This window comes from Trichosurus vulpecula, chromosome 6 (genome assembly GCF_011100635.1).
Source record: "Trichosurus vulpecula isolate mTriVul1 chromosome 6, mTriVul1.pri, whole genome shotgun sequence".
Lineage (NCBI taxonomy): Eukaryota > Metazoa > Chordata > Mammalia > Diprotodontia > Phalangeridae > Trichosurus > Trichosurus vulpecula.
Window position 1 is genome coordinate 273,666,187 of NC_050578.1, and position 24,133 is coordinate 273,690,319.

The window sequence follows — 24,133 nt, forward strand, 5'->3', positions numbered from 1 at the left end:
TTTAATGACATCTCATTTTTGTTTTTAATCAACTAAAATTATTTTCTCCTCTTTATACCTTCCCCCATTGGGGCAAAAAAGAAAACCAATATACCCTGTCATGCAAACCAGGTTCCCTCCTTGCCCTTATCCACAAGCCATTTCTTCTGTCTTAAAGTATTAGTTACTCATCACAGTCTCTTCCACCTTTTGTATGTTTGTCCAGGTTTATTTTGAGGCTTGTAAGTGGATGTCAAGGTGTACACATGTCCAAGCGGCCAGGAAAGCTGGCATTTCTGGTGCTTTAAGGTTTACAAAGCATTTTACCCACATGATCTCCTTTGGCGCTTACAGCAGCCTTGTGAAGGAGGCTCTTGGCCTCATTTTACAGAAGAACCTGAGGCTCATCAAGGAAATGCCCACAGACACACCTTCTGAGCCCAGCTGCAGCATTCTCCCCTCTCAGATGGTCTCAGTAGAGGACTCTGGAGCCTAGGTTTAAACCAAGTCAGAGGCCCGAGTTCTACTTCTGATCCTTGGCCAGTGATGGAACTTCTCTGAGTCCCAGTTTCCTCTTCTATAAAATAGAAACAGTGAGACTTGCAGTCCTGACCTCAGAGGGCTGCAGTGGAGAAAGTATTCAGAAGCCCCCACTCCCCACACCATCAGCTCCCTCTGGCTTGTTCTTGTCCCCTTTAGAATGGTTAGAGACTGGCTTTTTGCTTGTCTCAGTCTCCCCAGCACCTTGTCCTCCCAGTGCTTGGCACACAGCAAGTGCTTAATAAATGCTTTTGACTTGACTTGAGGTATCCCATGTAACTAGCTTCTGTCCCTCCCACACTCATCTTTTCCTAGGGTGCCCCCCTCATTTAGGTTCATGGCTCACTGTCCCCTTCTGGTGAGGGCATGGTGGGTGAGGAGGTGAGAGGAGGGGCCCAGGTGCTGTCCATGATCCATCTTCTGCTCCCTCAGCTTGAAGAAAAAAAGACAGAATGAAGAAAGGGAGGGAAGATGTATCCCTTGTGCTACCTCTCTCCCCACCTTCTCTGTTAGCCTCAGTACACCCCACGTTTTTCTGACCGCAGCCTCGGTTTCCACTAGACCCTCCTCTTAGACTGCCTTTAGCGGGCTGGGCCGCCACCACCTGCTTGGAAGCTCAGAGTGAGCCTTGCTGGGGCTCCTTTTGGAACTCCATGTATTTTCCCATAAAAATTAAAAAAAGACAGGTGGGCGGCACAGGAGATGGAATGCTGGGCCCGGGCTCAGGAAGAACCAGGTTCAGATCCCACCTCAGACTCACCAGATGTGTGATCCTAGACAAGTCATTGAACTGAGGCTTCCTCAGTGGTAAAATGAGGACCATAAATTGTTGTGAGGATCAGATGAGATCATATTTATAAAAGTGTCATATGAATGCTGGTTATAATATTGTTACTATTATTATGTTTCAGTAGTGTCATAGGTTAAATAGGGTTTTTTTGACTGGCTGGTAAGCCATTGTGGCAGAGTTAATACGGCATTGTTCACAGAAGCCAAGAAGACTAGGGTTCAGATCCCTCCCTGGGCACTAGCTGTGTGACTCGGAGCCTTAATTCTCCCTCCCTTGCAGAGTGGCTGTGAGGGTCCCGAGGTAGTATATCTAAAGCCCTTTGCTGGCCTTCAGGTACCATAAATGGGAGTGATTCTTTTTGTTCTGTATAATGCTTGCGTTTGGCATTGCATGATAGGAATTTTAGGTTACATCCCTCAGTCCTCTTTCCCCCAGCCAGCGTGCCTTCCCTTGTACCAAAGATTTTGAAAGAGAAGGAAAAAAAAGGCTCAGCCAGACCAGTGACCACGGTGACTTTGTCTGCTCTGACAGGAGGTACAGAATCCCAAAGGCCCTCACCCCTCCTCGGTGACCCTGTGGAGGATGCTGTTTGTCTTTGATTCCATCTGGGCCTGCTTCCCTCACCTGCAGCACTTCCCCAAAGTCTCTCTGTGCTCCTCTGGATTGTTCATGGTTGTCTTCCTTCTAGTGCAGCAATGTTACATTACATCTGTGTCTACACCTGGGGTAGCCGTTCCCCAATGGAAAGGCAGTGACTTTGTTTCTGGTTCTTGGCTGGTACAGAAAGTGCTTTGGCAATCATTGGTGTGAATAGGGGCCATTCTTTTCTCTTTGACCTCCTTGTACTCTGTGTTTAGAATTGGGACATCAACTTCGTTTCCATGGAAAAATACACTTAGATTTCGAATGTTTGACTTGGACACTGGCTTTGTCAGTAGTGAGACAATTCTCTTGTGGCTGCTGGGAGTTCCTGTCAAATTACCCCAATAGCCAGATGAGAGCATATAGGAGGTGCTTGGCACCTTGTGAATCTGTGGTTTTCTTGTTGTGGGGACAGTCATCACCCTTGGCCAACCTTGGCTGAGGGTGCTTCTTAGCAGACCCGCAGTCCTTTGCCAACCTATATTTAAAGTTTTTCCAGCTTGGGAGGACTTTGCTAGAGTTGATGCTGTCTTTAGTAGAGCCTTTGAGAACACTGGGCCACAGTTAATCAGCAAGCATGTATTAAGTGCTTCCTGTGTTCCAGACAGCATACTAAGTGCTGGAGTTATAGGGTGTGAGGTGCATCAAGTAGCAGCACCAGGATTGGATTGTAGAGCAAGGGAGGGGAGTCGTGGGTGAAAAGATGGGAGAGTTGGGAACCTGGTTGGGAAGAAGTGAAAATGCTAAGCAGAGCAGTTTAGACTTGATCCTGGCAGTGTTGGCAGCCATCCGAGTTCGTTGAATGGGGGTGGGTGGGTGACACAGAGCTTCACCTTTTTAAAGAAAATTCCCTTGGTCACTCAGTGGTGGATGGATGGGGGTGGGGAGGGCCAAGGCAGGATGGCCAATGAGAAAGCTGCTTCACTCATCCAGATGATCGATGATGAGGGCCTGAACTAGGGAGATCACTAGGGAGATCAGAAGACTTTGGAAGAGTCAGCAACCTCCACTCTGACCTGGGACCTCATTGCCATGGAAATTCTTTACAATACAGGTCCTCCATCATTTTGCCACCGGGGCCACCCCACATCCATATCTGCCTATTGTTGTCTCTAGTCCTTACCATGTGATCAGCTTGGCTTTTCTTCCTATCAAACAATTCCTCGGTGACACATTCTATTCCAGTTCTCCTTCCAAGTTCCTCATTGGTTTTATTTTGCAGCCTGCTCCCACCCACTAGGTGCCTCTTTCTCCTTTGCTGGCTGTGCGATGGCCAATGAAAATTCTTTGGAGACTGTTGTGTATAAATCAATAGGGGTAGAATGGTAGCAGTGTTGCTTGGGGGTGGTAAAGGGACACTCTGCTCCTTTCCTCCAACTCATGCCCGTGTGCCATCTATCCCAGATGTACCTGTGAATAAACTTGCACTAGAGGTTTCTTTTTCTTTGTGGAATTTTTAAAAAATATGTTTTTATTGGTATTTTGTTTTTACACCTCCTACAATTCCCCCAAGATCCCTCATTTCTCCTCCTCCCGGAAAACAAATAATAAAGAAGAGGAAAAAGCTAGCTCAGCATAACTAGTGGCCATGTCTTAAAAATATGTTGTGCTCCATCCCTGGAGCCCTGCCACCTCTACCATGGTCCGTCCTTTGGGGCCAGGCTTAGTCTCTAAATTGGCAGCTCTCACTCTCAATGGTTCTGTTGTTCTTTCTGTCTGTGTGATTAAAGCCTAGGTTCCACTTCCGTTCCTTGGCATGAGTTCACTTGAGTCTTCTCATACTTCTCTAAGGGGGCACGAGCACTGGGTCTGGAGCTAGGAAGTCCTGAGGTCAAATCCAGCACCCTCATTATGTGATCCTGTGCTAGTCCCTTAACCTCTGTTTGCCTCAGTTTCCTCAACTGTAAACTGGGCATAGTAATAGCATCTACCTCTTAGGGTTGTTGTGAGGATCAAATGAGACATTTGCAAAGCACTTTGCAAACCTTGAGTTTAGTCATTTCAGTTGCGTCCAACTCTTTGTGACCCCGTTTTTGAAGGTTTTCTTGGCAAAGACACTGTAGTGGTTCACCATTTCCTTCTCCAGCTCATTTTGCATATGAGGAAACTGAGGCAAACATGATGAAGTAACTTGCCCAGGGTCACACAGCTAGTAAGTGTCTGAGGCCTGATTTGAACCCAGGTCTTCTGATTCTAGGTCTGGAATCCACTGAGGCTCAGCACCTCCCTACCTCTCCATCTGTATAAATGGTAGCTGTTATTAATGTAGCTAGTTGCTTATTGTCTTGCGTATCAGACCCTTGATGTCCCGGGGTCTTAGTGCAGTTTTAAACTATTAAAGATTAAATCTGCACTAAAACTTTTGGGACACCCAGTATTTGATCCAAAGATTTTTTTCTTTGACTGCTCTCTTCATTTTTCTAGTTGCATTAATTTTGTTCATGCAAAAACTTAAATTCCATATAACTGAAAAGTTTGCAAGTGTTTTTTGTAATTTTCTCTATCCTGTGTTTAAGGATTCACCCCTTTGATACGAACAAAGAGTTCTTAAAAGAACAATTGCAAAGTAATCACAACCACTTGAAAGAATGCTCTAATAATAAGAAAACTGCAAATCAAAACCACCCTGTGGTTTCACCTCACAGGGGCAAGTTGGCAAAAACGGCCAAAGTAAATGTTGCAAGGGATGTGTGTAGAATGATAGACACCCTTAATGCGTTGTTGGGGCTGTGAAATGATACCGCCATTTTGGAATTCTGCAAACTGACTAAAATGGCCATTTACTGAGGTTATATCCCAAGGAAGCCATTGTAAAAAGAAAGTCCTCATATACACCAAAATATTTATAGCAACCCTTTTTGTGTTAGTGAAGATTGGGAAACAAAGTAGATGCCCATTGATTGGGGAGTGTCTAAACACATCATGGTCCATGGATGTTATGGACCATTCCTATGCTTGAAGAAATGATGAATATCATGATGATGATGAATACAGAAAAGTATGGAAAGAGCTATATAAACTGATGCAGAGTTAAGTCAGCAGAACGGAGAAAACAGTACTCACAGTAACTACAATGATGGTGACAGAAAGAATGAAGACACACTAAAAACCAAAAGTGAATGTGATAAAATGATCAAGATTTAGAAGGACTTGAATGAAAAGAGATGAGAGGATGCCCTCAGCTCACCCCTTTGTGAAGCTAGGAGGTCCATTAGGGTTACAGGTTGCACAGGTATTTGTATTTTTTCATTTTATAGATTAATCATGTTGGGTTTTCCTCCCTTTTTCTTTTCTTTTTGTTTGCTTTTTTTTTTGTCTTTAAAAAAATACTATTTGTTAAATGAGAGGGCTCTCAGCCTGTATACTGGGGAAGACCATGAGGATGTAAAAACAAAAAATATTTATAAAAGCCTTTTTAAAAGAATTTACTTCTTCAGCAGCCATAGCTTGAAACTTACCTTTTCTAATATTTTTCATGGTATGCTCTTCAATATTCAGATCGCTTATCTTTGAGTTTATCATGGTTTATAGTATAAGATGTTGGTCTAAATCTTATTTCTGCCAGACTACTTTCCATTTTCCTGTGTAATTCTTGTCAAGTGGGGAGTTTTTTCCTAGGTAAATTTTTCTGTGGGGGTGGGGGTTGGTTTGGGTGGAATACTAGATAATTGAGGCTTGATTGTTTTTGCTTTTCTTTATGTTACTTGTTCTACTGATTTGCTTTTCTATTTTTTTTTTAAGCTAGTAGCAAATAGTTTTGATGATTACTGTTTTAAAATATAGTTTGAGGTCTGGAACTGCTATTCTGTCTTCATCCTTTTTTTCTTTTGTCTCTAAATGAATTTTGTTACTTTGTATGATTTTGTAAAGTTTGCTTTTGGTAGTTTGATTTTTACAATACTAAAATGATAAATTAATTTCCATAGTATTTTCATTGTGTTGGCACAGCCCAGCCATGGACATTGACTATTCGTCTAATAGTTGTTCTTTATTTCTTTAAGGAGCTTTTTGGAATTATATCTATACAGATTTTGAGTGTGCTTTGGTAAATGATTGCCTCTCTGATATTTTATATGTTTTGTAGTTATTTCAAATGGACTTCTCTCTCTGTTATTCTTTCCTGGATTTTGTTACTACTGTATAAAAATGCTTTTGATTTTGCAGGTTTGTTGTGTGACCTGCTACTTTATAGAAGCTATTGTCTCAGTTAATTTCTTGTAGGTTTTCCATCTTAATGCAAATCATCATCTTGGCAGTAGACAGTCTTCACCTACTTGGTCATTCCTATGTATATGGTCAGGTTAGACTCTTTTTGAGGGGTTACAGATTGAGGAGGCTTTGTAATGTTACAGGATTTGATGCAACCAGTCCCACAGCTTATTTCAGCATTACCATTTTTACAGGTTGCATTGCAGGGCAATCTTCCTGGAGTTTTAGATGTCGATATAAAGCTGGTAGGACTCACGGTCCTAGGTTTCCACCAACCTTACCCCCATGCATGGGTGCCCCCTCTTGGTAAGGCTTTCAGTGACCTGTTTGTTGTATGAAGCAGACAAAACCACAGGCCCGTCAGTGCAAGCTGCAATGTGGGATTTTGCCTATTACAACAGCAACCAGTTGAAATTTTAATTGTTACTTAAGTTGAGTAGCTATAAGAATTTGTGGGTGAGCCCAGGGGGACCATCCTGACATTACTGACCATAGTAAGCATCTTTTAGGATAAGCAGACTCCCCTGTGTTGATCCTGACCTTTTCTCTGGAGAGCCGAGCATTCACCCCTTTTCTTCCTTTCTCAGAGAAGTAAAAAGCATCATAGACCATCTTAACCACTTTCCAAATGAGAATGCACAGGGGCGGCATCTTACTCCAGAGCACAGAATGAGTTATGGAAGGAGCCACGAGTAGAACCTGGCAGTCCTGGTGGCCATCTAGCCTCATACATTGACACACTGAAGGCTGGTTTGAGAAAGTTCAGCCAGAGGGTTAAATATGCACCCAGGTGGAGAGACTTTCAGAAATGCTGAGAGATTTTTTTTTTTTTAAGACCCTGTGTTTCTTTTTTGCTTTGTGTTGGCAAAAACCCCAGGAGGAGACTGGAGATTTTGGGAGAAGATGATTATGCTGGGTGAGTCAACTGAGCTCCCCAGCTGCTGTTTTTAGTTCTTCTGCCTTTGGGTAAGAAAAGGCTCTTTGCTGGGGGGAGGGGTGGGCAGGGGAGTGCTGGCTTACCCAGCTGGACAGGAGGCAGGTTTGTGCGTGTGTGTGCGTGTGTGTGTGCGCGCTCGCGCGTGTGTGTGTACATGCTCTAGAGGGTGTGTGGGAGTGTTGGTAAGAGTGATTTGGGGCATCATGGACATAAGAAGTATCAAAGCAGAGCTCTTAATGTGTGGAAGGATAATAAATGTCTGCTCCACTTCTGAGATAAGTTACTGTCGCTTTTCCAGATCAGCAGTGATAAGAAAGGCCAGAGTCACTATGAATTATAATGGGGAAATCCAGGCTGTGTTTGGTAGCACAGCAGCAAGGGAGACTTTAAAGGCATAAAGAGATGCTCTTATTGAATGGAATTGCCTGATGTTGTCGAAGAAAACGCCCTGAAATGGACACCTTCCCTCTCTATCCCTGGGAACCAGCTTTGAACTCCTCAGCACCAATCTAGCCCCTGGCCTGTTGCTGCTGGCTAACTAGAATCCTGCTTCTGACTGAAAGTTAGAGTAGCTGGTGTCTTTCTTCCATACATGCACAAAAACTTACTGACAACAGACTGGGCAGCCAGAAGACTCCTACTACCCCTTTCCTCTCTGAATAAATAAAATAAAGCTTCTTTCCATCACCATGCGTACTCAGAGATGGGTCTGAGACTATCCTTTGCCTTTCTAATTTAGAAGATCATGTATTGCTTCTTATCTTCCCCCCTGCCCTCTAGTATATGGATATATAGCCAGGTGTTTAGTTACAGAGTTCATGTTACATGAAGTCTGTTCAGTTTTAGCGACTGAAAACAGCTTTTGTCCTCTCCTGATTTGGGACTAGATGAAGACTGTCCTTGGAAGGATAGTCAGGTAAAGTGCTCCTATGGAGGAACCAAATCAGGATAGCCAGGATGAAATGAAGGCTTCAGGGAAAGGGGGGTGAGAGGCCTCTCCTTTTTAAGTCCAGTGAATGATTGTCCAGCATTTACTTATAAACAATACATAATCTTAGAAGAAATCATAAGGCAAGAAGGAGCTCCATAGTCAGTTTAGGGAATCAGAGCCCAACCATTTAGATGGCTCTAGCCAGTCTTTAAGGGGTTGTAGTTGAATTTAAAACCAGTCATGTTTTGGTGGTGGTAGCTGATTTAGTGTGCTTGTCAGGGCACAGTTAGGTGTTTTTTTTACCAATAAACTAACCAGGATCAGTGTTCTTGCCCCTAGACAAATTTTAGCTTTCCCATTGGGTCCAAATCAGTTTTAGCCAGAAGCCAGGCAAGTTAGGCAGACACAGTACCCGCCAAAGGAAACAGCTGAAGTAAAATCAATCCTGGATGAAGCATCTCAGCCTAGTGCTATGTCCTTGTGGTGCCTGCCGAGCTCAGTGGGAAACACCTCTGTTAGTGACCCCAGAAATACTCATCCAGGCCAAGACAAGAACTCCCAATCCCAGTTGGCTTTCTCCACTTGGGTACTTAAGTAGTGGCTGTTGCTTTTTCATTCCCTAGAAAGGCTGGTCCTGTGATTTTGATTGATAGCAATTGGCGTGGGGACAGCTGCTGCCTATATCCAGTGACCACCTCTTGGTGGCTTCAATTTACCAATCGTGTGACTGGTGGAAATTTGTTCTCTCAGATTCTTAGAAGTCTTCAAGGACCCCACAGCCCTACAATGAAGAGTTTCTTGGACTGCTGTCCTGGGTCCTGACGAGTAAAGGAGGCTTCTTCACGAGGGGCAGAGCATGACCTGGAGTCTCTGAGCATTGGAAGAGCCCCCAAGCCCCACAGTGATAGCTCCAACAAGTGATCCTCCAGCTCTGTTCTGTTTTGGGATGGTTCTCTTCTTAATGTACTGCTTTCTGATATCTAACTCAAATGTGCCTCTACAGTTCCTACCCAATGCTCTACCCCTGGTGGCCAGCCCCACTGAAGCTCAGCCTCCTTCCTGATGATGGCCTTAAAATGCATTTTACCTAGGCTCAAAGCCCCAGTTCCTTTGCCTGGTTCTCATCTGGGGTAGACACAAGGCCCTTCACTAGCCTCGTCACCCTCCTTTGGACACCCTCCAGTTTAGAGTCTTCCTAAGACAGGAGCCCACTGCACACAGTGCCCCACATATGGTCAGACCAAGGTATAGGAGAGCAAAGCTGTAGCCTCGGAATTGATGAAGACTATTCTGCTTCGCTCAACTCCAGCGGCTCCCTGTAGCTTTCAGGATCGAATATCAAATATACTCTTTAGCTTTCCAAGCCTTCCATAACCTGGCCCCTTCCTACTTTCCCATGTCCTTGTACCAGCCTCCTCAGTGACACTGGCCTCTTTGCACTTACTAGATGCATATTGATTGACTGATTGCAGTGTTGCTCTTTTGGCTGCCATCTTCAACTGTTGATATTCCCTAAAACCTGACTCTTCACAGATCTGCCCCTTCCTTGTCTTCTACTTGAGAGGTGTCCTGATATAGTGGCAGAGCTGAGAGTTGAGAAACGGAAAGGGAGCTCACCTCCAGTACTTTCTCTGCAGGTGATCCTTGGCAAGTCACTGCAACTCTCTCTGCCTCCGTTTCCTCATTTGTACAGTGGGGATGGTATATCTCTATAGGGTTTTAAGAATCAGATGGGAGGGGCAGGTGTGCTGCGAGTGCATGCGTACGTGAGAGAGAGAGAGAGAATGAGAATCACTTTGTGAATGTGAGTGGTTTGGTCTGGTCCTGTGTCTACCACCATCTATCTGGGTGCTACATTCTAGGGAAGACATGGATTCCCTATAGAGCATCTGGAGGAGGGCAGCTACAATGATGAAGGTCCTTGGGATCATACCATATAAGGGGCAGTTGAAGAACCTGGAAGACAGAAGATATGGGGATGGTCACGTTCGAATGCTGGAAGGGTCGTCATGGAGAAAAGGGCCTAGACATGTTCTGCATGACGACAGAGGGCAGAACTGGTTGAGTCAAGTCATCAAATATGTTAAGTGCCTTCTTTGTATGTTCCAGGCTCTGTTCTAAATTCTGGGGATTACCATGGATCTCTTACTTACCAAATCCACTGATCTCTCCTCAGTGCTCGTCCTTCCTGACTTCTGTGTAGCCTTTGGTGCTGTTGGTCACCCTCTTCCCCTTGTTATTCTCCCTCTTGGTTTATGGCACACCAGTTTCCCCTGGTTCTCCTACTTATTTGACCTCTCCTCAGTCTCCTTTGTACAATCTTCATTCATGCCTGCTAACTGGGGGTGTCTCCCAGAGCTCTATCCTGGTCCCTCTTCTCCTTCTGTACAGCTGCACTTGGGGTTCTCATCAGCTCCCATGGAGTCAGTAACCATCTCCATGCTGGTGATTCTCTCATCTACTTCTCCCTCATCTTCTCTGCCCACCTCCAGTCTCACACCTCCAACTTGCCTTTCAGACGTATAGAACTGGATATCCAGCGGACATCTTTTTTTTTAAATTATTTTTAGTTTTCAACATTCAACTTTTATAAGATTTTGAGTTCTAAATTTTCTCCCCCTCCCCCCTTCCCAGGACGGCATGCGCTCTGATATAGGCTATACATATACATTCATATTAAACGTATTTTCACATTAGTCATGTTAAATGAATTAGAACCAATGGGAGAAACCACAAGGGAGAAGAAACAAAAAGCAAGAGAGCCAGTAGTATGCTTTGATCTGCATCTTTCTCTGGATGTGAATGGCACTTTCCATCATGAGTCTTTTGGAGTTGTCTTAGATACTTGCATTGCTGGAAGGAGCAATCAATCTATCAAAGTTAGTCCTTGCACAGTGTGGCTGTCACTGTGCACAGTGTTCTCCTGGTTCTGCTCACGTCACTCAGCATCAGTTCATATGAGTCTTTCCAGGTTTTTCTGAAGTCCACCTGGTCATCATTTCTTAAGGAAGAATAGCATTCCATTACATTCCTGTACCACAACTTGTTCAGCCATTCCCCAATGGTTGGGCATCCCCTCAGTTTCCAGTTCTTGGCCACCACAAAAAGAGCTGCTAGAAATACTTTTGTACATGTGGGTCCTTTACCCATATTTATGATTGCATTGTCCAGCAGACATCTTAATCTCAACAATCCACAACTAAATTCATCTTTCCCCCTAAACCTTCCCCCTTCCTGATGTCCGTATTACTGTTGAGCACGTCACCATCCTCCCAGGCCTCCTAGCATGAAACCTGGGTGTCATCCTGTACTCCATGCTTTGTCTCACCCCCTCTTTCCAGTATGCTGCCAAGGCCTGTCCAATTTCCCTTTGCAGTATCTCATAACTAGTCTGCTTCTCTCCTGACACTGCCACCACTCTAGTACAGACCCTCATTTCTTCAGCCTGCCTTGAGTCTCTTCCCTACTGTCAACACTCAGCTCTGGCCAAAGTGATTTTCCTAAGCACATTTGATCACGTTACCTCCCCACTCAGCAAATTCCAATAGCTCCCTATTGCCGTCAGGATCAAATACAGAACCTTCTATTTGATGTTCAGTGCCCTTCCTAACCTAAGCCTCTCCTCCCTTCCCAGTCTTCTCACACCTTACTCCCCAAAATGTCCTCTTCCTTCTAGAGACCCTGGCTTCCTGGCTGTTCCTGAAACAAGAACCTCTGTCTCTAGGTTCTGAGCATTTTCTCTCTTTGTCCCAATGCCTGGAATACTCTCCCTCCTCATCCCCCACCTCTCAGCTTCCTCTAAGTCCCAGCTAAAATCCCACCTTCTCTAGGAAGACTTTGCTAATCCTTTTTGGTTCCAGGGCCTTCCCTCTGTTGGTTATTTCATATTTACCTTGTCTATATCTTATTTGTACACAATTGTTTACATGTGACCTCTCTTGCTACATTGTGGGCTCTTTAAGGGCAGATGGTCTTTTTCATTTCTTTGTAGCCCGAGGACTTAGCACAATGCCTGTGACATACTTAATGACGATTATTGACTGACTGACTGAGCCCTCCTGGAGTTCACAGTTGTAAACAACTATGTACAAACAATTTACGGGATAAAAGGCAGGGTGATCCACTGAAGAAAAGTGTTGGTCTTAGCAGGGAATGGGAAAGGCTTCCTGTCAGAGGTGGCACTTTAGCTGGGACTTGAAGGAAGCCAGTAGGCAGAGGTGAGGGGGAACATTCTGGGGATGGGGGACAGATAGGGAGAGTAATGTCTGGAGTCAGGAGATGGAACAGCCAGGGGGTCAAGTGTCACTGAGGAGTAAGATATAAGGAGACTGGGAAGCCAGGAGGGACAGGTTAGGAAGGGCTTGGAATGCCAGAGCATTTTGTATTTGCTCCTGGGGGCCATGAGGAACCCCTGGAATTTATTGGATAGAGGGAATGGCGAGATAGTCACATTTTGGCAGCTAGCTGGGTGGAAGATGGCAGGAGTGGAGAGATACTTGAAGCAGGGAAACCAATCAGCAGGTGCTCAAAGTTATTCATCAGAGGTGATGAGGGTCTGCTCCAGAGGAGAAATAGGGGCATCTTAGGAATTAGGAACAGTGGGGAGGAAGCTCCAGAAAGCCAGATTCCAGATTGCTTTAAGGAAATTCTTCCTGACAAAATTCCCTAAAAATGCAATGGACTATAGGGACTTTCTCCTTGTGAGGTTTTATAATCAAGTTTGGAAGATATCTTCATGGCTGTTAGGATATTCTTAGGCATTAGATTGGACTAGGTGGCTTCAAAGGTATCTTCTACCCATGAGAATTAATGATTCTGTGAGAGAGAGAGAGAGAGAGAAGGAGGGAGGGAGAGACAGACAGGAGGGAGAGAGAGATGCAGAGATCAAATAAGTCTTCTGAAGTTTCTCTGAATTCCTTGTGCTTGGTAGGTTTGGGGGTTTAATAATATTCTTTTGCTTTCATATGCTTCACTCTGTACCTGCACCGTAGTTTCTAAAATAATGGGGTTGGATTAGATAATATTCAAGGTCTTTTCCTACACAAAAATGTGGTGATTGTAGGATACAGGATTAGGGGCTGAACTAGGGCTTGCCCATGGGCAAGAGAAGTCAGGAAGAGGCGGGAGGCCTTGGTTCTCTCAGCAACTTTGTCACCCACTAGCTCGGGTAATTTGGGTGACTGACTGCCCCTCCCTCTGGGCAAAGCCAGGGCTCAGCTCACACCCAGATCATCTGGGGGTCCTTAACTTAGGAGTCTGATCCTACAATTCCACTTGGAGTAGAAGATTGAAGGATAAGCCCTTTCCTTTTCTTAACCCAAGGGCAATAAGCCTCGCCTTTTATTGGTGGGTGTAAGGATGAAGGAGACCCAGTTTGTCAGTTTTCTGTTTTCTGGGCAGCCGGGGTCCTTATCACCAAGTGCTGTGCTTCCCCATGGCATCCTGTTTCTGGGCAGGGCCAGTATGGGCTCTCTTTCCAGCATGGCAGGATCTGACAGAGAGAAGCCAGGGTCTGCCCCCGCCCCAGTCCCAGAGATGTGCCCTGGTCACCAGCACCAAGAGGAGCTGGCCAGAGGACTTCTCAGCTCTGCAGGGGCTAAGTCCTTACATATGATATAGGGACTCAGTCTAGAACTAGAAGAGACCTCAGCTGAGAAGTTTGGAGGCTGAGGAGGTCCCACAATGATCATTAGGCCCTTCCACCCCCGGTTTACCTCAGTTTCCCCAGGTGTCTGCATGCCACCAAACTCATGCTTTCTTTCTCCCTGCCCCCCACCCCCACCCCAGAGTGCAGTCTCTACTGTAATGTGAAGGAACTTGTTAGTTGCCATGGTTACAGTAACCCACTAGTGCAGAAAGGCAAGTGAAGGGATGTGTGTGCGTGCGTGTGTGTGTGTGTGTGTGTGTGTGTGTGTACACGAGTGCGCACATGCACACGTGTGCAAGCGTGTGCTAGCACCTTCCAATCCCCCACCCCCACCCCCCTGCTCCACGTGGTGCTATTGTGCTCTCTTTGCATGGGAGGAAGGAGCTCCAGAGCTAAGTCAGGGAAGAAGGGGTCAAGGTACACTGGCCGGGCCTTAGACAGAATTTCCAAGCTGCCTGTTGCTGGGGATAAGGTGTTTTCTTCTCTCGCCCTTCTCTTGCTGGCAGCTAGAAAGGGTCCTTTTTACCCTTCACCCTTTCCAAGCAAAGGTTTGCCAGACTAGGCTTTAGCCAAGGAGAGGTTTACCCCGCACCAGGACACTGAGGGTCAAAGTGCATGCTTTGCTTTGAGGGGACAAAAGGCCCCAAAGGAAGCAGCTCCTCCATGCTGTCCTGCCCTTTCCTCTTTCCTTGGAGCCTGGGGCTTGTGAGATGGCCGTTGTCTCTATTCACACCAGGGCTCTGCAGGTGTCCGCAGTAGGCCCTGCTTTTGCTCCCAAACAGGGCATGTGGAGGTTATGAGTGAAACCAAGTGCCCCCAGGTGGGCACATCTCTCTGAGCTGAGAGCTGAATGTTCCTCTGGCTTGGGTGGCTGCCCATTAACTTGGTGCTAATTAAATTTTAGCTTCTAGGCCACAGGAAGCTGGAGCTGGATCACCTCTTCATAGCCCACCTTCCCTGGGTGACTCTGACTTTCATCCAAACTTCTCTGTTTGCCATGTGGGGCCTGTGCATTGCCCCCATGTCCTAAGGGCATTCATGGCTCCTGCTAGGAGAACCCTAGGACAGCTATGGACTTCTTACTGGGACCAGCTGCCCCCACTCTCTGACCTCTGTTGTCTGAGAGGCCTTCTCCTTCTGGAGAAGCTTCCGTAGCCTCCTTAGGAAAAAGGGGCAAGACCTTGATTTTCTCCTTTTATTGTATTTGGATGTTAATAAAATTCTGTGATTTTCTAAGTGGGAACTGGAGTATGCCTCCCAGGGTCCAGCCTCTTTACTCTTAAATTTGTTATCTTTGATTTGTTATATTTGATTTCTGTTTCTCAGATTGTGTTTCTGAGTTGTTGGCTCACAACAGTTATGAACCTCTTGAATGCTAAAAGCTTATAAAAGAAGGGACTCTGAACCCCCTGACTTTCAAGTAGAGGCCATCAGCACTGCCTTGGCTGGAGAGGGGGGCACAGCTCACAGCTTTAGTTCCTACCCCTACACCATTCCATGGGGCTGCAGCATCTTAGAGGTGCAGTTTGAGTCCGAGATCCAAAGGAAGTTAGCTTTTACAGAGGTCCAAATGTGATGATGGGACCAAAGTCAGATAGTATTTATTCATTGGCTCTAGCCTCGCTAAGTTCTGGGGATCCCTGCCCTCAATGAGCTTAGTCTATTGGGGGAGATAGCATGCCATCAGCCAAGGGTGAGACTGGAGCAGTTGGGCTAACAGGCTGGAAACCAAACCAGCCAAGGAGCCTACCTTCCTTGGTCTGGTGCCTCGATCTGCCTTTGAGAGGCAGTTTTATCCAGTTGTAGCATGGCTTGTCTCAAACTCTGTGGTTCTTCCCTTCACCTCTTCCCAGTGAGCTTTAGGTAAGAAGGCAGTAAGTGGATTTGGGATTTGCATGGTGGTGGAGGAGGCTGTCATTTCATCCAGCAGCCTGTGAATCCCACTGCCTTCTTCCCTGTGTGCAGCAGCGCTGATTTGTAAACATGTGTGGTTTGAGCATCTTTGGGTAGAGAATACTCTAAGGATAGAGACTAGTGAGGGGACCAGAAGCATTAAAAGGCTTTACCATCTACTTGAAGAGATAGACCAAACAGGAAAGCAAATGGGATTATGAAAAAGGACCTTGGAGATCATTTATTCCAGCTTTCTCATTTTTATGGCCAAGGAAGCTAAGTTCATAGCGATTTAAGTCATTTGACCAAGACACAGAGTGGTCACAGAGGAGAGACCAAGAGGACTGTTTTGGAAGTGGCCAATCTTTGTCTGGGCAGTCCCCCTGGAGAGAAGAGCAGCGGGTGGTCCAAGGCCCCCGGAGAAGTCCCTCAGGGACTTCAGAAGACTGTCCATTTCATTAGGAGTCCTGATGCTTTCTGTTTCGTCCTGGCTTCCCAGCCTAGAACAAAGTAACCTATAGGGTCCTCTGGTGGGTTCCAGGAAGTTGCTTCTCACCTCTTCTGGCCTGACCTGATCTCCGCTCATACGCAGGAGCCACTACCACATAGTCCAGTCTAGTCCAGTCCAGCAGAAGGAACATTGGATTTGGAGGAAGAGGGCATGGGTTCAAATTCCAGGCACTGCCGCCTCCCCCCACCCCCACTTGTGCCGTTGGGCCAATCACTTCACTGGGCCACAGTTTGGTTATTTGTGAAATGATGACACTCTGGGTCCGTTCTAATTCTAAACCCACGATCTCCTGTCCTTCCCTTTCTCCTTTAGGGCGGGACCTAAGGTGGCAGGGCCCACCTGCTGAAGGTGAGATAAGGGCTTGATGATGGGCCCAGCTGGCTCCGTCATCTCTAGTCCCAGCGACTCACCTTAGGAGGGTGGGGCCAGCCGCTTCCTGGGGGGAGGGGAGGGAGCAGGAAGTTGCTCTAAGTCCTCCTGTCTCTTTCTCTTTCTCTCCCTCCCTCCCTTCTCCCTCCTCTCCCGCCCCTTTCCTCCCACCTGGCTCCTTGTGAAGTTCTCCAGGACTCACTTCCTGGCAGCTGGGGTTCTGGGAAAAGCCTCCTGCTTGGGTCCTGGGCCTCCGCCTGCTAAACCTGGTCTCTCACGCACGGCTAGTAGTGGTTTCGGTTGCGACACAGCCTAAGTTCCCGGGCTGCTCAGCCTGGCCGCTTCATCACTTTTCACTGAAGAGGTGGTGGAAGGTGTCGCTGGGAGGCGGCTGAGCCAGCTCCCCCACCCTGGGCCTGGCTCTTCGAGGCCTCTGTACTTTGCCCTCGCTGCCTGACAGGTTCTCCTGGGCCCTGCTGAATGGAAGTCGCCCTTGTCTGCCCCTTTCTCAGAACGGGTATGTTTTCACCTCTTCCCGACCTAGAACCCTGTAGAATCGAGGTTTTCAGCAGTTGCCAAAGAGCTGAGGGACAGTCTAGGGTAGGAAGAGCCGCCGGGAAATCTTTCTTGGAGCAAGGGGACAGCTCAGTAATTGAGGAAAGAGAATAGGCAGATTACCAGGGACAACATACTCCCTCCCCCTCCTGTCACAGTTACTGTAGTGAGCTGGCTCAGCGGAGAGGAAGGGGGGGCCTCCCAGACAGATTCAATGACCAGGAAGCATGATTATAAACATTGGGAAAGGGTATGTATTGGCATTCTAGGGGCACTGCCCCCAGGCCCACTGCTTGGGTTCAGTGACTGGAATCATGCTCCTCTCTCCCAGCAAAGCCTTTCCTCTAGCCTGCCTGGTCCTGTTCAAGAGTGCCCCCAGCCTCCTTCCTACCCCTCTCTGGTACCTCCCTCCCCCCTTGGTATCTTAGGCAGGCCCTTCCTGTGGAAGCTCAGGTGAGGAACTGTTGGAGAAAGCTTCAGCCATTAGGGAAGGGGCGCTGCCCGCCTGAGTCAGGGCCTGTCCTCCTAGGGTGGAGCTGTCTTCCGGGCGAGCCTGGCACCCTGCCTGCAAGGAGCTATGGGATCCCAGGCTCACAGGCCCTTCTTCCTTCTCTCGTAGCCTCTGTCCTTTTCCCAGGCTTTTCAGGTGCTGGTTCTGTCATCTGGGCCCCAAGTTCTCCCTTCTAGTGACCACTTTGGTTCAGGAGCCCAGGCTCAACTTCAGATAGGTTTCCCAAGAGTTTCCAGGGAGGCGCTTTGCCTAGAGATTGAGAGAAAGGACCTCCTTTCCATCTCTCTCCAGCTCCACACGGTTCAACAAAATTTCAGTTCTTTTCTGAAAAGATAAGGGCAGCAAGGGCGGGCTAGTGTTGCTCTGGTGGCTGCCCAGGGGTCAGAGGTTGAAAGAACCTTAGTCCAATCTCCTCATTCTACAGATGAGAAAACTGAGAGGTTCTTAGCAATGGCTTCTCAAGAGTCACACCACCTGTCAGGGACCAAGCTGGGATTTGGATCCATTTCTGACTCTCAGTCCAAGGCTCCCTTAACCATGCCGTAGTGATGGCAGGCCAAGCTTAGGCAAACCTTTCCGGGCTTGTCAGAGAGCAGCAGTATTCTTACTTGGAGTTGAGTTGAGGTTCAGTCAGAGTTACCTGGCTGAAAGAACAGATAGGAAATCGTATGGTGATGCAGGATGTGAGGAAAGCCACAGGCCCAAGAGAGGAAATGATTGGAACCTTGTGACTCTTTAGACATGGCCCTGGGACCCTCCCCTTGCCAAAGGCCCTTTCTATGGTGCTAGAGCAGAAGGAGGCCACTGAGAAAGAGGGGGCTTGGAACCTCCAGTCAGTCCTTAGGAAGATATGGTGACTTTGGGATCAAAGAGAAGCCTGGACTCCTTGCGGGGACTAACAGCTTTTCCTTAGGAGCTTGGTTCCCACCAGATCTCACTTGGCAAGGAGTTTTGACTGGGTGACAACTCAGATAGCAGACACAGTTGTAGTCATGTTGAGTGACTAGAGGTTCTGCTCTCTCTGGCCTAAAGAAATGAAGGCTGGAAGTGTGGAGTTGTGCATGGGCCAGTGGGGGACTCTGGGAGACTTGTCCAGTTGTTGGCTCTTAGGACTGAGCTCCGGAGTTAGCTCTCAAGGACGGTTCATCTTTCTGTGGCCTCAGTGCCCGTCATCCCAGTTCTGCTTTCCTCTGAGACACTCAGGAGGAGGAGCCAGTGGGCTTGGGATCTGTGGCGCATGCTGGGAGCCCTTGGCCTGACAGACCAGATGCTGAACTGAGGCCTCCCTGGAGTTCTCAGGCTCTGGCTTCTGGAAAGTAGAAAGGGCACAGGTGCTAGTCAGACTATCTCTTGGGCCTGGGCCTCGCTTCATTCGGCCTTCCGTGTGGGGTGTTGGATTTTTGTGGTTGTTATTGGGGGAGGGGGTCATTTTGTTGGGGAGGGAGAGGAGGAGCGCAGTCATTCAGCCATTCCCAAATCCAAGTAGCCTAGATGTAAAGCACTTTGCAAACCTTGAAGCACTTTATAAGGAAGAGATGTAGGCCTAAAGACTCTCATAGATGTCCCCTTTCCCAAGCTCCAGCGTTCTCGGAGTCTAGGACTTTGTTCTCATTCCTTATTCTTGAAGAGGAGGTGAGAGTGAGGGGAGAATGGACCTAGGCTTCTGTCTCTTCTATCTGGGGATCTCCCAGTGAGGAAGAGGGCCATGGGAACTCACCCCAGGTCTCAAAGTCTGTGGATGCTAGGCCTTCCTCTGTCTCTGGAGCCACCATGCTGTTCTCTGCTGCCCTGGTGCGTTTCCAGGCTCTGGGGAAGTTTGGGTGAGAGGCTTTCCTCCTCTCCCAAGACCCAAACCTCTAGGAAGTCCTCCTAGGGTAAGCCAGGGGCAGGTTTGACCTTAGCTTGTGCATGGTTGGAAAGTCAGATCTCTAGGTGCTGGTCTCTGCTATACCATTCTCGCTGCTGGGTACGTACCTTCCTTGGTTTTATTCATTCATTAAATAAATATCTATTGAATACTTATCTTGAACATAGAACTTGAGCTAACCTCTCTGGAATATGTTGAGTCCAGAGGAAGGAGAGAAGGCTTCATGGCAGAGATGGTTGTTGAGTTGTGTCTGGGGTTTTCTTGGCAGAGATCCTGGAGTGGTTTGCTCTTTCCTTCTCTAGCTCATTTTACAGATGAGGAAACTGAGGCAGACCAGGTGAAGTGACTTGCCCAGAGTCACACATCTAGTAAGGGTCTGAAGCCAGATTTGAACTTCAGTCTTCCTGATTCCAGGCCCAGCGCTCTGTACATTGTACCACCTAGCTGCCCCAGCAAAAGTTAAGCGGAATCAAATTTCCCAACAAGAAGTGTTAATCAAGAATTTTAGCAAAACATGACACTTTCTTCCAAGACCGGTAGGTGCCCAAGATAGGTGGGGCACCCGGTCTGTGCTGAGGAAGTAGGAGAAAAAATGCCACAAGTTGATGACAAGAGAGCTGGATTTCAGCTGCCTTGGGAGGGGATGCTTGGAGTTGTTAGGGGGTTCATTCCTGCCCCAGGGAGAGAAGGGACCCGATGCCATCTGGAGTCTCAACACTAAGACATTCCTTCAGCCATCTGCCCTGGTTTCAGGTCACTCCCCTCAAGGCAAACAGCTTACATCGAGTAGCAGACTGCCCAGTAAGAGAATAGACCTGCTTTTCCAGGATGGGAAGGCAGAGAGGTCAAGATTGTTGTTTTACAGTCCTGTCTGAATCTCCGTGATCCTGTTTGGGGTCTTCTTGGCAGAGATACTGGAGTGGTTTGCCCTTTCCTTCTCCAGCTCATTTGAGAAATGAAGAAACTGAAGCAAACAGGGCCAAGTGACTTGCCCAGGGTCACACTGCTAGTAAGTGTATGAGGCCAGACTTGAACTCAGGAAGCAGAGTCTTCCTGACTTCAGGAGCCTGGCTTCCCCTCACTTAGGATATGTCTGTTTTATTCTACCTAAACAGGCAATTTCTTTGTTAAATTTGTCTGGGTTGGACCAAGAAGAGTTTTTTACCCTGAAAGATCTTTGGGTCACAAATCTTTCCTGCTCCTCATGTCTGTGGCCTCCCCTCCCCCAGTCCATTTTTTGAGGCCTCCAGGCTTGTCATTGGAGGGATACAATATGAAAGGATCCACTGGCCACTGAACCCAGTTTTATGTGTTACCCATCATGCAAAGGGAGCTCCAGATTGCTCTCAAATAAGGGACCAAGATCAGCTTTTACTAATGGGCTGTAAGGAATGAGGCACCATGGAGCTCTACTTACAAAATGTCCTAAAGCTAGGCCCCATCTGACCTGGTCAAGCCCTTCTCATCTCCTTCTGAGACTTGGAGGCCAAGAGGTTTCCAGCCCTTCCAGTCCTTGCATTCATAGAAGTCACAGGATCATAGAGCTAGAAGGGGCTTGAGAGAAGTCCTTGAGGCTAGTAAGCCCAGGCCTGAGGAGAATTGGCTCTCTAGCCTTCCTGCCTTCTCTCCCTTCCACCCTGGAAGCTTTGAAACCTCCCTACTACCCAGGAAATCTGGTCCAGGGGGCAGGTTTCTCTCCATTTGTATGTTGTAAGCTTTTTGGAAGCTAGTGGGTTTTGGATGGGGGTGAGGCACTTAATGAGGGCTGGCAGAAAAATGATCCCTCCTCCCCATCTCTGAGCCATCCAAGCTCAGCCTAGGAATACAAAAGAACAGGAAAACCATCGCCTGCCTGCCAGGATGGGAGAGACCACCTGGACCTAGCAGTGCCTGCCCAGGCTCTTTCTAAAGATCAAGAGGTTCTAAAAACCACAGACTAATGTAGGATTGGGTGGGCCAGGACTTGAGCCTAGGACTCTTTCCTGTTCCTTCCATTTGCCTAAGTTGCTTAACCTGTTCACAGCTATTCGGTTAAATTTAGCAAGTAATTCAGCTCCTACTGTGTGCAAAGCACTCTGTATACTTAAGGTACAGAATGATGATGAGACCAGGATCCCTGCCCTCAGAGAGCCTTTGGTGTGAGGGCTTATGACACATCCATTCATGTCATGATACAGGGTGTATAGTGTTTGTGTTTGGTTGTTCTCAGAGGCCTGAGGAAGGAAGGCTAGGCAGGATTTCATTCGAGTTGAGCTTTACAACAGGGTTAGCCAAGTAAGGGGGCTGGGGTAGGGTGGCCGACGGCAAGCCTGGGGTGCTCCTGGAAAAGGCAGGTGTGTGCAGGGGCTGGAGGACAAGAAGTATGGGACAAGGCTTGGGAGGGGGCTGGGACAGACCTTCGGGAGCCAGGGAGCTTGGCCTTCCCTTGTGGGCTGTACTAGGGAGCCTTTGAAAGATTCTGAGGAGAGTGAGGGGACCAGGTCTGTAGCTGAGGGCCATGAGTCTGGTAGCAGGTTGGAGTGGAGACAGACCTTCCAGGAGGCCACCCAGCCAGCAGAAGGCCTGTCCTAGGGGCTATGAAGGACCATGGTGGGGAAGGCGCCACGCTTCTTCACATTCTTCTTCCCTGTAGAGTGCTCTTGGGCCTCCTTCCTACCCTGGAATTGAATGGATTGTAGAGGCAGAAAGCAGCTCAGTACGTGTCTCTAACCGTCTGTGCCTCCTTCCTGCAGCCGGCCCTCGGACACCTGGACGCCAAGCCCAGCAGTAAGGCCAACATGCTCCGTGGCCGCAACTCAGCCGCCTCTGCTGACGAGCAGCCTCACATCGGCAATTATCGGCTCCTCAAGACCATCGGCAAAGGCAACTTCGCTAAGGTGAAGCTGGCCCGGCATGTCCTGACTGGCAAGGAGGTGAGCGAGGGAGCGTGGGGGGACATCACCTCTCTGGGTTCTATCATACTGCTTTCTGATCTGAACAGAAAAATGGGCATGGGAAAGAGGATGGTTCTGAGTTCTTGGTTCTCCCCTTGGGTCAAAGACTTTTGTGTCTCATTCCCTTCAGGTGGCGGTGAAAATCATTGACAAGACCCAGCTCAATTCTTCCAGTCTCCAGAAAGTAAGCAAAGAGCACCTTGACTGGTCCTATCCACGTGGGGGACCTGGGGAGACAAGACCCCTTCTTTGACCCTTTCTGCCAAAAGCTCGCCTTCTCCCTTGCCCCGTGGACCTTCCCAGCTTTGGTTGTATCCCCAGGCTAACTGCTACCATACGGGGTTCCTTTTCCTGTAATACTTTAGACAGGCTGGTTGGCTGACTTGGTTTCCCTCCCTGGCCTCCTTGCTAGATCACCCCAACCTCTAGTTCCTAGCACAAGCCAAGTACTTCGAGGGGACAGAGACACTTGGAGTGTTGAGGGGGGTGCAGGACCCATAGAAATGGTTGACACTGTTTCCTTGACAACCAGTGCCTGGGGCTGAGCAGGGATAGGGAGTGAGTGACTCCACAGTCAAATTTAGAAGCTCGACTCTGGTCCAAACCCTGAGGTGGCAGATGGAGTTTAGGGAGAGGCAGCCTTCGTTTTCCCTTGTGGTTTTCCAGCCCCTCTGTGTTAGGGCTCACTGGGGTCTTTTTTGACCCTGGGGCAGGGCATTTGGTTCCTCCCTGCCTTGCAGTTGGGGACCGGAGGATGTCCTTAGCCACTGGGGAGAGCCCCTAGGCAGATTGTAGTTATTTTGGCCCCAGAAACTGAGAAGCTGCTGGGAAGGAGAAAAGGGAGCCAGCTTTTTATTTGCAGAACGGAAAAAGCTTGCCAGTAGATGGTTGTCGTAGCAACAGTAGAAGTGGGAACTCTCTCCTCTGGGCCTTGGCAGAGGGGGGAGGGAGGCTCCGTGTCTGCCTGATCTGGGTAGCCTCATTTCCCAGGCCACCAAAATCCAGCCACTTGGCTGTGTTCCACTTCCGCCGGGTCCATTTCTGGGGTGGGGGCTTGGATCCTGATCTAGGGGAAGGTACGGGGACCTGAGCTCACAGAATCAGCTCTAGTGAAATCTCAAGGTGGCCAGAGCTGGGGTCAAGGCAAGGGTGGTTCAGTCAGGGAATTGATGGTGGTGTTGGCTTACCTGACGCATTGAGAACCAGAACCAAGAGATGGGACTTCCTTCTATGTGAGTCCCAGAATGTTAACTGCCCTCCCTAGGGGTTTTCTAGCACCCCTACTTTGGGCTTTCTGAAGGGCCTTTTTGGAGCGAGGAAGAGAAGGACTGTATTTGGCTTGCTACAGCAGTAGCCTCTCCCTGTCATCTAAATAGAAGCTGGCATGGTTTTTGGCCTTAGCCCTTAGAAAAGTCTGGGCTGCTATCTTGTGACCCCTTGAGAGACTACATAGTTTGACTTCCCACTGTGCCTTGGCCTCACCACCAGTGAGACAGAGTCAGTTAAATGGCTTTTCAGCTCGTTGTTTTACCAAGGCTAGTCTGAATTCAGACCTCCATCCTTCTGGTGACCCATGGTCTCCAACAAGGCTGCCCCTGCAGCAGGACGTGTGGGTTCCTGGCAACCTCTGAGGGTCATAGATCCTCTCCCTCCCAGAGGACTCTCACTTTGGTGCCTTTTCTGGGTTTGACCTGGGAGAGTGAGCCTGGATTGGCTTGTGGAGTGCTAGGCATTGGCATTCTGCCCCAATCCAGTCACTAGAGGAGCACGTTGTATTACTGCTCAATTTTCTGAGTTCCTGCCCAAGATTTGATCTTCA

General features: G+C 48.0%; 1 protein-coding gene across 8 annotated transcripts in view; it reads left to right on the plus strand.

Moving 5' to 3' along the window:
• The window catches only part of MARK2 (microtubule affinity regulating kinase 2), a 57,538-nt gene that overhangs the window by 22,351 nt on the left and 11,054 nt on the right, over positions 1-24,133 (plus strand). For all 8 annotated transcript variants that reach the window (XM_036763775.1, XM_036763776.1, XM_036763777.1 and 5 more), the window contains exons 2-3: positions 22,114-22,293; positions 22,445-22,498. In XM_036763775.1, coding sequence (XP_036619670.1) covers positions 22,114-22,293; positions 22,445-22,498 — 234 coding nt within the window. The remainder of the gene's footprint in view (positions 1-22,113; positions 22,294-22,444; positions 22,499-24,133) is intronic.